The sequence below is a fragment of the Akebia trifoliata genome, chromosome 2 (genome assembly GCF_017979445.1).
Source record: "Akebia trifoliata isolate Shusen 1 chromosome 2, ASM1797944v1, whole genome shotgun sequence".
Classification (NCBI taxonomy): domain Eukaryota; kingdom Viridiplantae; phylum Streptophyta; class Magnoliopsida; order Ranunculales; family Lardizabalaceae; genus Akebia; species Akebia trifoliata.
In genome coordinates, this window is record NC_141376.1 from 29,987,461 (window position 1) to 30,003,401 (window position 15,941).

A 15,941-nucleotide genomic window follows, 5' to 3' on the forward strand; every position below is an offset into this window, starting at 1 on the left:
GATTCTCACAATTCTGAAGTGGACATGCATATATAACTGTAGATGGTTTTTACTCGTATCGTGAGGAAACACATCTATGGTTATGTGCACATCCCACGTTAGACTTGTGAGAATTGTAGTAAATACTTTTTTTCATTTCAGCATTTTCCATTAGATTATGGTGCTCGGATTAAGGTGGTGTTAAAGAGATGAAGAGGCAAGAAAGGGTAGAGATGATTATTTCGGCTTTGTTAGAGTATGAAGGGTAAAAGGAGAATAAGAGATTGATTGAGATGGGTTGTAGAGAGAGATCTTTTATTCCTTTTTTCCTCTTCAACGTGCTAGTTACCCTCTTTAAATAGATTTTTTCCTTGCTCCCTCCCTTCTTAGAAAGTAGAATCGTGAAGGTGATCTTGGATGAGAGTTTCCATGTAAAAGGAAAAATTCAACATGAGTGATGATTCTAAGCTTTCTGTGCATAGATTTTCCAAGAAATTTTTGATTTTTGTTTTTTAGTTTTTAAGAGTAGGGATCTAATCAGATGTCCCGAGACAAGTGATTGTTTGCTCATAGACCAACACCGTCTTGACATGTGGCACTGATGACATAAGTAATAATAAGATAATTTTTCTCTCCCATCCATGGTTAAAAAACCGAAATTTCCTAATAAAATCATCTTGTTACATTCAAAAATATGATCCAATACAAAAGTGTTGTATAGGGTGAAATTCTATGAATTTTTTTTAAAAAAAATTTCTTTTAAAAAAATTTATTTTTCATTGATGTATTTTAATTTTAAATTTGAGTGCTCGATAGCCATCCACTTTCAACACCATTGATCAAGCTCAAAAAAATTTGTATTTTTTTTTCATTTTTTTTACCATGAAGTTTTTCATGAAATCTAGAAGGTTGTGGTGTTCAATTGCCAATATGATAATCCATCTGGATCCTACAACAGTTTTTAAGATTTGAAATCTAAAAATAAAGGTCTCTGGCAGCGGATGGGTGGGCAGGAGAGAGAAATTCTCTTATTATTACTTATGTCATCAACACCATATGTCAAAACGGTGTTGGTCTGTGAGCAAACAATCACTCGTCCCGAGCCTAATCAAGGTCAGGTGGCTATGCCACGTGGTATTTTTGGTGACCTACTAACCGTATGGATATGTGGTCCATTCCTCGGTGAATCTTCACACAAAAGATCAGTTTGATTGGTGATGTGGATCCGTAGATCATCTTAAGAATGATTTCTAATAGTTAGATTTAAATTCGTTTTCAAGAGATTAGATCTAGTGGATACAAGTTATCAAACATTATGATTTTTGGTACATAAGTTCACCAAGTGATGAACCACATATCGATAAGGTCAGTGGATCCCCAAAAATTCCATGTGGCATCATGACCTTGGTTAGAAACGGAACACCTGATTGGATCCCTATTCTTTTTTTAGAGTAATGATTTTTTCACTACCCCACGTGGCATACTTAAAATACTCTCCTCTCGTGGCATGTGCTAGAATCATAGATCTTTACTCCTCAGGATACATAACTACATATATTTATGGGGATGTGCAGATGTGTATATTCCAAGGCATAAAATCTATGGTTCTAGCACATGCCATGTTGGGAGAGTATTTTGAGTATGCCATGTGGGAGAGTCTGATTATCACTTTTTTTTTTATTCCATTGCGGATGTTAGGGGTGCACATGGTTCAGATTGGTACAAATTTTGATAAAATTGCAATTGAACTGAACATGATTGGTTCTACAAATTTGAAACCGAACCAATCCAATTACCCAATAGAACTGAACCAATCCAAACCAACTTTAGTTCAGATCGGATCTCGGTTCTTATACTTATTATTTTCAATAGTAAAATTAAAATAGTTAAAACTTAAAACTAAGCAAAATAAATATTAAACAAAGCATCACGCATAACACATCACACGCATAAACAAAACATCAACATATATACTTATTATTTCAACATAAACATAGCATCATACATAACACAAAAATAACAAACCCTTAGTCAGATCTTACATTGATCTACCTATGCACCAAAAATTACTGGAATTTATTTAAAAAAATGAAAATTTCATGGATATTTCAAAGATCCATAATTAATGAAAAGGGAAAGAAATTAGAATCATATTCAAATATGAGTGTGACACAAAACACTTATAAAATGAAATAGAACAGAAGTTAAAAATCGTTAGGAGAAAATCGTTCTTTTTTGAAATTTATTGTTAAAGCATATAAAAACTAGTACAAAATATATATATTATAATAGATATTTCGGATTAGTTCGGTTCTCGGATTGGTTCGGTTCTATTATACCCCTAATCCGGGACCGAATCAAATCAATCGGATTTTTTTTTTATAATCTGCACCCGAACCAATCCAATCCAAAAGGCTTTGGATTGGTTCGGTTCTCGGATTTACCCAATCCAGTGTGCACCCCTAGTGGATGTATTTCTAAAAAATCTATTTCTTTTATTGTTCAACGAAATTGGTTAGGGTGAGTTTGGAAGATTTCTGTGTCCAAGTGGTTTTGTTAATGTATTTCTTTTTTGAGCCCATCGAAAGCTATGTTTCTAATATTTTGGTTGCTGTGGGTTTCCTTCCTTTTAAATTTTGTTTTTATTTCTTTTTCTCTCAATTCAACATGGACTTGTTTCCTAACCTTTGAGTCTAGTCTTGTATAGCAGATTTTGTGTTTCCATTGTTGATTTGGCCGAACCACGAGACATGGTGAGGTTTTGCTTTCAAATTTTCCACAATGAGGGACGTGACATCATATTGTTTGAATTTTTTTGGTAGTCCTCCACTGAAAGGTTTCTTATATTATTTTTATTTCACAATTTCCCCCAAGCTCTTTAAACTAAGTTGAGAACCTTCGCCTTGCTTTGTATTTTGGCCAAGGGGATGTTTCTTAAAAAAAAAGTTCATTAATTGTTTTAATTCTTTGTTTCAGTTAATTTTAAAATTATTTTTATAAGATTTTTAATTGATCATTTGGTTTGAATTTATTAAAAGAGTTGTGCTGGAGTAACATTGAAATGTACATTGATTTTGACATTTTGATGTGGTGGTGCATGCATAATCATAGTTGCTTTTCACTCGTGTCTTGATGAAATGCAACTATGGTTATGTGTGCACCATCACATCAGAATATATAATCGATGTACATCGTAATGTTACTTCGGTATTATCCTTATTAAAATGGTTTGTTTAAATTTGTTAAATTATATTAAATTTTGTTACAAATTAGTTCAAGGTTAAATTTTGTTAGATTTTTTTGAATGGGTTTAAAATTGTTAAGAACTAATGTTGGTTAAATTTTAATTGATCATCATTTCAAATGTTCAGAAGATTTTCCTAAGAGTGAAATGGTCCCTAATTGCATTTTGGATTTTTACGAGAATCTTTGTTAAGTTCAAAAGTGATGATTTTACTCCCGAAGTTTGTATACATATCGAAATGTCTTGGGTATTTTGGTTGATTTTCATTTTTCATGTTAAGCTTATTCGGTCCCAATGTGATTATCTCTATATCCCAAACACATATACCTAGCGTAGTAAGATCTCTAAGAGTATCGAAATGTAATAGCAATCTTAAGCATGGGTAATTTCTATGTCTAATGTACCGAAGAAGGAAATAACAAACATTCTAAAAGGAAATTGAGTGAGAAATGAGAAAAATTAAGAGGAACTCGAAGAGATTTTGACTAAGCATTCGATTTCTTAAATTTTTTTCTTTGCTCATCATTAGAAATTCATAGCAACTGGGGTGACAAGTTATCGAATTAGGTAAGTGCAAAATTGGGTGTCTACACTCAACCCTTTTTATTTTTGGGTTGATGATTTTTGTTGTCTAGTTCTACATTTAAAAAAAAATTGTCGAACTCAATAATAAATTCTTTTTGAATCTCAACTTTATTCTTCCTTTTTTTATTTTAAATCACTGAAATCGATAAAAAAAATACGTCTAAATGTATAAAATTAAAAGTATATCATTTCTATTCATCATTCAAGAGAAAAAAATTGTTGGAAATGAGTGAAATTGCGATTGAATAATCTAAGTATATGAAGAAGATGAAAAAGGGTGTCTTAGATATTTCAAAAATATTATAATTTGAGATGAGATTGAGGGACCTTTAAGAAAAGAAAGTTTTACTATGATTATATCAAATTTGGGCTAAATTGAATTGAACTTGAGGTGGGCCTGATTTTGGATTAGTGCCAAATTTGCATTCCTAGTTGAAGATAAAGGTATTCTATTATTTTCTATTAGTCTCTCATAACAGATATAAGTCAGAGGATATGTTATCATTTTTAGAATTTCATCATGGGGACAGTTCGAGGGACGTCTCACAAACCAACTGAGAATCCGATGTGTGGGCTTCGTTGGATCTGGGGGAATGAATGGCCTGGATTGCCTATTCAAGTCAATTGTGAGACAGTTGGAATGAAACGAAATATTTGAGGTATTTCCAAATACCTCCTTCGTTTTTTATTTTTTCTTTTTTAACTTAAATAAAATCTCATTATCTCTCACTGTAATCCAACGAAACCGCTGGGACGAAACGAAATATTTGAGGTATGCGAGACAACTGGAGTAAGGCATAGATGATGAAAATGACGATGTTGATGATGTTCTTCCCTTCTAGAACTCAGCTCCTACTCAAAATGAAACAAAATCCATAAAGATATTTTCTTCTCCCTTGTTTTTCTCTAACCCACTTTGAGCTTATCCATTCAAGCCTAATGATTCATTCAAATTCTTCAATCCTGTATGGAATTCTAGTATTTTTATCCCTTATAAAGTGGGAAATTTAAATATAAAAAAAACAGTTCTTTTTAGGGAAAACTATTCTAAGCCTCAAAACATGGCCTAAACCTAGCTTTTACTCAAATCTCATCTGCAAAATTGGGCAGCAAGTGATAGGAACTAGGTACAAGACTCTCTTGAGCTCTCACACACACTCTCTCTCTATTGACAACTTCACTCTCATTGTTCTTCTTCTGGTTTCCATCAATTTTGAGAGCCAACTCTCGGTAGCGATCATTTGAATCAACGGATTTCATCATACGTCAACCTTCGTGATTGAAAAGGATGGGCTCCACTCTTTGTTTTCAACAAAGAGATTAAGAGAAGAGAGTCCTCAGCCAACCATTTAAAAAAAAAAAAAACTTAAATTGCAGAGAAACAAGGGTGGGCGGTGAATGGAGGAAGTTTTCTGCAAATAAATCAATTCTTTTAAAAGATTTGGGGGAGTTTTTTTGAAAATACATTAATTCTTTTAAAACAAAACACGTTTTCTAGCTAGCCGCATGTTTTGTTTTAAAACGAAATTCAGGCCGTCCAATGTTGCAAACGAAGCCCACACATCGGTTTCTCAGCTGGTTTGTGAGAAGTCCCTCGAACTGTCCCCTTTGATCATATCTATAGTTTCCCCAAAATCCAGGGATCATGCTATTAAAATATGATGTCTCATATCTAGAAAGACTCATTTGAGTCATCATGTCTCGGACGAGTTAAATCATTAAAATCAGGTCTTTTTTTCTTTTACAATTATATATTTATATTTAAATAATTATCATTTTTATTATAAAACATGGTTTCAAAACTCGTCCGAGATAGAGACATATCGTTCGAGTCGTCTTGGTATTAGGCATGAACGAGACAGATAGACAAGTCAATTTTTCGAACGAGATTTAATACCCCCACGTTCATTTTTCAAATTTTTGGACGAGATGTCTCAAATATTTCGAAAAACTTGTCCGAGATGACTCGGTATCTGGCATGGACGAGATGAGATGCGAAACCAACTTTTAAAACCATGTTATAAGGTGAATTAGTAGATGCTCAAGCACAAAAATCTTAACTTCAGAAAATTTTAGTTTGATAAAAACTTTACTTAAAAAACACCAACTTTTTCATATAAAATGATTCGTTAGACTTCAAAATTTTAAGATTCCTTAAAGTGTTTTTGAAAACAAATTCTTTTTCCCTATGTTCTTCTCTCTCCCTCTACCTATCCCCCCAATCTCATACTCATTTATCATTTTTGTGTTATTCTTTAATAGTTTCTAAGAATTCCTAGAAATGAAATTTACTCTCTCCTTGATCTTATTTGGGGTAGAGAATAATTTTAGTAACATGTTATAAATAAAATTTGGTGTGCCAATATAAATTTTCTATTCAAAGTATGGGTGAATCCTCTCTGAACTCTTGTCAATGTGTTTTGATAAGTAGTCTTGGCCTCAAACAAATTTTAAAACCTGTTTTCTTGTCTCGTTCCCCCCATCCATACTAAGTTGACTCATCCGAGTCATCTCATTTTGAATGAGGGCAAATTATTTCAATAGATTTAAAATGAATTATTAATATATATCAAAATAATTATAGGGGAATGCAAACATCCAATATCTCATAGGGAGGTTAGCATTGTATAATTTTTTTTCTAATAATACCCCTCTTAATTTTGTCTTTTAGTAATAAAGACAAAGAGATGTAAGTTTTTTATATAATAAATACATTTATTATGATATTAATAAATGCATTGATTATGTGGGCATTGATAGCCAAAACATTTATTACAAAAAAAAAAGTTTTTAATTCAAAATACTTAAATGCTCATAGCATTTATTATGTAAACACACATTTTTAATATAAAAGATTAATACACCCTTGTCTTTTTGACAATACGAAAACAGGTGTTATTAAAAAAAAAAGTGTTGGACAATGCTAATGTCCCCATGCGGTCTTAAACATTAGCATTCCCCATAATTATATTATTTCTTATTATAAAGTGGATCAATAGTTGTTCAATTAAATCCTTGAGGGTGAGTTCGATACCCAGTATGAGTATTCATTCCTTAGGGCCACTGGCGAAGTCGCACTCTCATTTACCTAGTGCGTGTGATGTGCAGGCGTTGCACGGGCCTCGAGACTAATCCTTGTACAAAACCATGGTCTATGTATGAATATGGTTCTGGTTCGCTTTCTATAGGGATACACAGTTATCAAACAAAAAGAAGATGTTCAATCACACGATCTTATTTTCATATAAAAAAAATGGAGATCTACTTTTGCAACTCCAATTTTGTTAATGCCACACCAAATCTTAAATCATCAAAGAATTACACACAATTGGTGTGGCGTTAGCAAAAGTTAGTGATGCAATAGCAACTCTCTAAAAAAATTTAGATTATTAAGAGTAAAATTTTAAGAGAGTTGTTATTGGCACCCCAACTTTTACTTATTAAACCCATTTAAAATAAATAAAATAGGGATTTTTCCCAAAACATGCCCAATTTATGTCCAAATTCTGATTTTGGTACACTATTCATTTTTATTCCCAAAACATGCATTTTGAGTGAATTTGTCCCTTGCATAATCAATGAATTCGTTGATATATCTAGGAATTCGTAGATATTAAAAGTGACGAACTCATGACTTCGTAGGTTATAAAAATGACGAATGCATGTTTTAGGAATTAGAATGAACAGTGTATCAAATTTGGAATTTTGTCATATTCAACGCATGAAATGAAGATTCCCCCAAGAAAATAATTGAATGATGCAATCGTTGGTGTGCTAGTATGGGCTCTCTCTTGTTTTTTGTTTTTTGTTTTTTTTTTATATTTAAGATTTTATATGAGCCTAATCATAATTGTAAACAACTATTGAATTTGTTTGAATAAGTTATGTAATATTTGTAATCTGGGGATAATAATTTGACCAAATCTTTGTAATGTTTGAATAATGTGTTTTAATCTTCAATCGCGATATGATAAATAATTAAAAAAATTAGGGTGTAATAAGTAAAAGTTGAGGTGCAAATAACCGCTCTCGAATAATATTTAAATGATTGAAAATACAAAATCTGGTTGTCTCGACCAATTTTTCATAAACTCGGAACTCAGAAATGTCACTTGAGGGACGATTCACAATGACTAACTCGCCTGGTCACCGAGGAGATCGGCATGACTCACTCCAATTGCTAGTCATCTCGGTCTCGGACGAGTTTCTAAACCATTAATCACAGCTAAAGCTTACAAAACGAAACAAAACACAGCTGAAATAGAGATAAAAACCTACCTATTAAAGCAAAATTGTAGACTTCTCTCATCAGCTCAAAGCTCCACTCTGTCTCATCTGGATCTGAATTACTCAGATCGGATCAATTTATCTCAATCTCTTACCCTAATTGTAGATGGAGAGTGTATCTGTGGATGTTGAATCTCGGATTTTGCATTCTATCTTTCAATCTCTATAAAAGATCTTCTTTGAAGTTAATTCGATCGAAGTCGTTCCATCTGATTCTTTGAGAAAGTAAGTTTTTTTTTTTTAACATAGAAGCCATGAAAGCGGGGACTCGGGATTCGAGCCAACCCCCAACAACCGCAGAAGAAGAAGCTTTGAAGAGGAACACCGATTGCGTATATTTCCTCGCTTCTCCTTTGACATGCAAAAAGGTATTTTTTTTTTTTAAGTTTACTTTTGGATTTCTAGGGTTTTTTATATTCTTTTTTTGATTTATTTAGATCTAGAATCTTGTTTGTAAAGTTCGTTACATTTAGATTAGGGTTTGGAGCTCAAAGGCATGATTTTTACTCGTTGTATGATCTAATTTTTGATTATCGGTAGAAATTGTGACAAGAGATTCAAAGACAAGTGAATTCGGATAACTTGTGGATCTGCATGAGATCGTAGATGAGTAGTAAGGTGTGAGATCGTAGTATTTCTTGTTTGGAGATCATTAAAATATCCATCTCCGTTGGTTTTTAGTTCTTGGATTCAAGATTTCTAGTTATTTTGAATCAGACGGGTTAGAAACATTTGAGAGTTTGAGCAATAATACGTGAAAAATGCAAGGGAGGCTGCCACTGATCAAAGAAAAGGAACATAATTGCTGCGATAGATATAGAGTAAGTCTAGCCTTACTTAGTAAGATTTGAAATCTTTCTGAGGATTGTTGAACTCACCTTGTGGCATCCAAAAACATGATCTGATGCCACAGGGATGTAGAGGACCAAATTCTATGAACTTAAAAAAGGTTATTTTTCACCGTTAAGTTTTAATTTTAAATTTTGGTGCTCATTGGGAGTTCAGTAGTTGTCCAATTTTAAAACCTTGGATCAAGCCCCAAAAAAATTACTAATTTTTGTTTTTTTTGTTTTTGGATTTGAGTTATTTCCATGAAATCTAGAGGGTTGTGGTGTTGGATTGCCAATTCGGTAATCCATTTGAGCTCAATGACCTTTAGTAAGATTTGAAATCTTACTAAATTGGTAAGGAAGGTGCTTTTCATTGATATAATATAAGTCTAAAGCGCTTGTTTGGGATGGTGGATTGTCATTTTTGCACAAAAAAGCTCTCTTTTTTTGGTGTGCAAAAGTAGCTATTTTGGTAAAAAAAATGGACATACAAATATAACAACTTTTAAAAGTTGTTTAGTTATCTTATAAAAAAAATAGTTTATTTATTTGTTTATTTTTTCTTGGAGTGAAATGCGTTGACCTGATTGCTTCCGAATCCATTTGACTTCTTTATGGATGGAATCAGTGATCCACACTAACTGCATAGTAGATTCTGTACCTTTTTCATGGATAATCTGTTTGAGGAAGTAAATGCTTTAATTTGTTGTGGTATATTTGTTCTTTTATGATTTATAGAACTTACGGTTGGGGAAGAGTGGTTATTTGCGTGGCACAATTCTGACTACCAAGAAATATTCTCTTCTGACCTTGCACTTTTCATATTGGATTAGCTGCCACCTGTTGAATTAAGACCTGACATTCAGCTTGCTAATATGATCTCTAAGTTGCTTTCGATATTTTACTGTCACAGATCTTGCATTATGTTGTCCGATTGCATTTATCATTTAGATTCTCGTGTTCTCGGATCTTATTTAGTTATTGCATGTATGGTCCTATATTTTAATCCAACAAATTCAGATATTTTTGCCATCTTAAACTGGCAAGTTCTCTGCAAATTATGGACGAGAGTATGTCTACCTTCTCTTGAAAGATCCTCGTGCTTATTCCAATTGATTCCTGCTTTCCCTTTTTGAATTGTCAATTTCTTTTCTAAAAGTCCTTCCCGAAACCGTTATGGTAATCCAATAACCTTGTATGGTACACCTTACATCTTAGTACACCGTACATGTCAACCAAATGGACTTTCATCAAGTCATTGGTTATCTTGTTATGTAATTTTTGTTTCTCGTTCTTTGTTATATTTCATTTTTTTTATATGTATAAACTTTATTGAGCAAAAGAACAAGAAACAAAGGGTTGGTCGAGGTGACCAACCAAAATTAAGAGCCATACAACAAATCTCATCTAAATACAAAGTCTTTGAAAAACACCCTTTAAAATCGTGATAGGCAAAGTGCCTTAGAATGCTCACAAGACTTGGGGGGACTTACAAATTTTTTTCTCTAATGACCTTTTTTTTTTCTCAAGTGATTTTCTTTAGTGAGCTCTTCCCAAATAACTTGTACTGTTCCTGTTATAGTAATTATGTATTGACATTCTACAAAGATTAGTAACGTCATCCCTATAGTAAATTACATTATTGCAAGGAAAATATTTACCTGGCAATCCTTTGCCATGCAAATGATGTACTGACAAAACTGTTTGAGCACATCATGGAAAATCACGTGGAAAATATCTTTGTATTCTTTCATTTAAATTGGGTCTTATAGATTTTTTTGGTTAGATTTTTTTTGAGCAAGTCTAGCCTCACTAACTTGGTATTATTTCAAATCTTACAAGGGTTGTTGAGCTTATCTTGTGGCATCCAAAAACATGATCCAATAGCCGTCCATTTTCAAAACTTTGGATCAAGGCCTTTTTTTTTTATATCTGAGTTCTTTCATGAAATCTAAAGGGCGATGGTGTTGGATTACCAATTTGGGAATCCATTTGAGCTCAACGACCCTTAGTGAGATTTTAAATCTTACTAAGTTTTTTTTTGATAAGTATAATATTTGATGAAATGAGGGAAGACACAGTACAAGGAGGCCGAGGGAGCCTCTAAAAAATAAAAAGAAATGAAAGTTAATACATCAGTGATTACATAAAGAGTTCCATCTAAAAACAAAGTCATCAAAAGTAGTCCCTGTGAACTTTGTATTCTGTTTCGACCAAAGATACATGAGGCCCAAGATCTCCATGAAACTGACATGAAAGCTTCTCAACTTATTACTAAATACCCTGTTATTTCTCTCGTTCCACACCCCCAAGCAATAGTCGATGGAAGAATAACCCAAAGATATCTTTCTCTTGAAGAAAAATCCTTACTAGCCCACCCCTCTAACAATGAGGAAAACTTACGAGAAAAGACCCACTGAATATGGAACAAACCAAGGAAAATTGATTAAATATTATAAGTGAAGGGGCAATGGATTAAAATATAGTCGACAGACTCCCCATCCTTCATACAGAGGGGACAACAATTAAGAGCGATCCAACCCCGAGTAATCAAATTGTCCATCGTAAGAATTTTCCCAAGAAAAGCCAATCAAACAAAGAAGGAAATTTTGGAGGGAACTGAGTTGGACCAGATAATGAACCTGAAGAATGGTCGTTCTGCATAAGGGTTGAGCCACTTGTGGAAGGATCTAACAGAGAATCTCAAATCCTTGGCCCTCGTCCATTCCCACCTGTCCTGTTCACTTTCATCAAGAAGAGATGAATGCAGGAGATCAAGGAAAGATGTCACGTCTGTTAACTCCCAATCATTAACATTTCGCCTGAAGCCCAAATCCGAAGTAGAGCTGAAATCATTGAGAATCAAACACTGTTGGATCGAGCAATTCTTTTTCAGCGAACAACCGTACAATGACGGAAATTGAGCTACTAGAGGTGAAGTGCCACACCAATTATCCTCCCAGAATCTAATCTTGTCTCCTATACCCGCTTTGAATCTAATCCCTTTCTCAAACTCCTCCCTCATTTTGAGAATCCCCTTCCAAACGCTACACCTATATGAGTTATTAGCCTCGCCACTATACCAACCTAGTCTTTTATCCCCGTACTTGGCCGTAATGACCCTCCTCCACAATCTACCCCTTTCCTCCCCAAACCTCCAAAGCCACTTCCCTAAAAGCACTCTATTAGCTATTCTAAGACCCCTAATCCCCAACCCCCCGTTCTTCTTGGGCATGCAGATAACCTTCCAATTGACTAGGTGATACTTCCTCCTATCATTCCTATCATTCCACAAGAAATTTCTCATAAGTTTTTCCAACTTGATTTCAATGGACCTCAGAAGCGTGAACAGAGAGAGAAAATAAACTGGGATATTCGTCATGGTGCTTTTAATCATGGCCACTTTCTCTCCTTTATACAGGTAATTGGAAAGTGTAAGTATTTCTTTTTTCTTTTTAACTTTTAAATTAGAAGGTGGTATGAGCAAACAGACATGGATCAAAAGGGTTTATTTGTAATTTAAAATACTAATTAAAGGGTTTTTAAAGATTATATATAATAAAAATGATGTCTTTTTAGTTTTGAAAAGTAACCACCATGATTATAGGGTCGTTGGTTGAAATTTTATTGATTTTTGACCAAAATGACCTTGCCTGTATTGAGTTTAAACATAAAAAAGAGGGCATTTATGAGATCCAAATTTAGTGCCATGTGGCAAATCATTTTCTTATGGGGGAGGGGTGAGAGAAGACTTTCCACCTCAAGTGGCAAAAGTTCATCCACATGGCAAATCATTTTCCCCATTTTTGTATTTGTTTTGCACTCAAAACACCGTTAAATTTAAGTTTTCCACGGCAAACTATTTTTCTTAGAGTTTGCCGTGCAAACAAACAAGCCCTTACTCCGATGTTTTTCTCTTAGAAATGGATGTCTGTGAGTAAATCCCAATCTATGGGTGGAGCACAAAAGGCTCTTTTAAACCCCAAGCACTTGGTCCCTGATTATTGCTTGCTACAACACGGGCACTCCTTTCATTAAGATGAAATATATTTAGAAAGGTGTAAATCTTCATAACCTTCCATTTGTTCCATCTTTCTGAATTTTTCATATATTTATTGAAGTCCATATTTTTTTGGTAAGCAATTTCCGTGAAATTTTTCTCAAGTTACATTTATTTAGGTTTTTGAACTCCACGGCAAACTGTCAAAGTGTTCACACTGATAATATTTACCTTCACAAGTGCTTTGAATGTCTCTTTGTAATTCAAAGAATAGCATTGGCACTAATACATATTGTATTATTAGCAACTATTTATCTTACCAGACATCCATTATTTATTGAATTATCATCTGCTGATTTTTTCTTTTAATTAAATTATTTGGATGAATGCCACTTGCCATGCAATGTAATATAAGTACGATGAGGTCATGTTATATGGAAGTTCTGTTTGTTTATCATCCTTGCCATTTATTTAGCATAATAACTGTACCTAAGGAGCCTATTTTTCTCTCTTCTACACAGGGAAGCGAATGTGAATATCGACACAGTGAAGAAGCCAGGATCAACCCCCGGGATTGCTGGTTCTGGTTGAATAAAAACTGCTTGAATGCAAAATGTTCGTTCAGACATCCGGTGAGTCTTTTCTGTTGCTTTGCTCTAATGGGTATTGAAGTAGTTTTTTTATTTCCTTTTCTCAAATAAATCTGATTGATTTCAAAAAGATTCGAGGATGAAAAAGTTGGGTAACACTTAGTTTAATTTTGAGCCGTGCTAAACTGACTCAAAAAAAGATATTCAAATACGCTCAACTGACGTGGAGTGCACAGAACCATATATTTTTTCCTCAAGATACACAAGGAAAATTCTATGGTTCTGTGCACATTCCACTTTAGTTGAGTATATTTGAGTGTCTTCGTTTGAGTCAGTTTAGTATTATTCCTTAAGGACTTTGTTGGACACTCTACTCGACACTGCACTGACATGGCAGTGCCCAGAAAACTATAGATTTTTAAGTTACATCTCAAGGAAAAAAATCTGTGGTTTTCTGGACTCTGCCACATCATCACAATGTTGAAGGGAGTCTAGCACGGCTCATTCTTTAATTATTGTTTTGTTTTCTACCTTTCTATAATCATCATAAATGAGATTTTTAATGCCTACTATTCTGTTTCAGCCATTAGATGGCTTGTTAGGAACCACAGCGGCAACTCCTGTGAGAACTACCGTGCCTCCTACACAAAGTGCAATGTCAACACAATTTTCTGCACCACATGTTCCTTCCCACAATTCGAGTAAGCAAGCCACCCCGTGCTTTTACTTCCAAAAGGGGCTTTGTTTGAAGGGTGACCGATGCCCCTTCATGCACGGACCGCAGCCCATTGATAATCCACTGCCGCAACCTCCTGCCCCAAAAGTTTCTACATCTGTTACCGAGTCTCAGACTCATAAGAAGCCTCTTTGGGGCATCGAGAAGTGTGCTCAACCGAAGAAGATCCTTCAAGCAAACATTGTAAATCCAGTTGAGGCACCATTTCCAGTGAAACCACCAACAAAATCTGAAGCTTTACAGTCTAAAAATGGAATAGCAGTTGAGAGAACTATGCCACAACATATCTCGTCGCACAATGAGCCTCCTGTATACAAACCAACAACTGTTCCCCCATTCATGAGTGGAAATTCTGTTAGTAGGACCCACAGGAGTCGGAATGGTAAGGAGCCCGATGAATTCTTGGGAGAGTCGTCTCCTGGTTTTGATGTTCTAGTAGATGATGATCTCCTTGATACTGATTACTACCGGGATGAAGATGAGTTCGGAAGAATGACGGTCGGTCATGAAGGAAGGCATTTGAATGCTGTAAATGAATTTGATTATGGTCGTTCAGCCGATTATAATTCTCTAGCTAAATTTGACCGAGAAGCTTACAATGACCACCCACATGGGTACGATCCATACGGAGGGGTGCAAGATCAATATGCTTGGGAACAACATAGGGCATCCTCTGAGAGAATTCCAGATAGGCCATCTGTGCCTGAAAGGAGGGGACTCTTGAGACCTGAGAGCCCTGATCAGATTGATGAGTCAGATCTGCGTTACAGATTGTCGAAACAAAGGAGGATTGATGGGTCAAGATCGGCTTTGAGCCCTGATCGTTGTGGTGAGTTCTACAGGAGAGATGACCGTGGTCGCCATGTTGAGGATAAAAGATACCAAGGTCTTTCTCGGAGGGATTCACACCATTTAGTTCCTCATGAGAGCTCAATAAGCAATCGGTTGCGAGGTAGAATATCGCATCTTGGGAGATCTTCACCAGATGGTGACCATAAAGATTCTCATCTAGAGAGGAAAATGGACAGTGGGAGGAACCGTGGAAGATCGTCACCGGGAAGGCTAATAACATCCTCCCTCCAAGGAAGGTTCCATGAGAGAATACAAGGCAGGCCACAAGAAGATCACACTGCAGAGAAGAGAAATTTTAGAGGCCTATCAATGAGAAGAGATGATGTAGACAACAACACTTCAGATTTTGCTGGTCCAAAAAGCTTAGCAGAGTTGAAAGGTACAAAGGTTTCTGAGAGCTTTAAAGATCAACGAACAAAGGGTGAACAAGTCCCGCATTTTGGAGAGTGGAAAAACCCAAAGATTGGAAAAGTTATGGGTCATCAAGAATCGATGGGTTCTCTTTCTTTTGAGGGCCCAAAGCCTCTTAGCATGATCTTGAAGAGAAAAAGAGAAGAAAAAACTGCAGATTCAGGGGATAGCATCGTTTCTGGGAATGGAGAAGAGATTAATGAGAAAGAAAGGACTGAGAATACGACGACAGGAGTTGAAGAGAAGCGGAGTTTTAAGCCTTCTGAGTTTAAGGAAGATGTGGAAGAGGAAGATGAAGATGGTCTTATACACACTAAAGGGGACAAAGATATTCACGAAGACCAATCTTTTGCTCAAAGGGAGAGTGAGCATGAGGAGACAGAAGATGTGACGATGATTGACAAAGTGGAAGATCAAGAACTCGAAA

The 15,941-nt window shown here is 35.0% G+C and overlaps 1 protein-coding gene across 1 annotated transcript; it reads left to right on the top strand.

Moving 5' to 3' along the window:
• Positions 1 to 8,049: 8,049 nt before the first annotated feature.
• On the top strand, positions 8,050 to 15,940 carry LOC147410093 (zinc finger CCCH domain-containing protein 32-like; the record flags this gene model as incomplete). The annotated part of the gene is made up of 3 exons (XM_086432054.1): positions 8,050 to 8,463; positions 13,447 to 13,557; positions 14,099 to 15,940. Coding segments are annotated over exons 1-3 (2,067 nt in total), but the record flags the coding sequence as incomplete, so codon positions are not given.
• Between the last annotated feature and the right edge of the window lies 1 nt (position 15,941).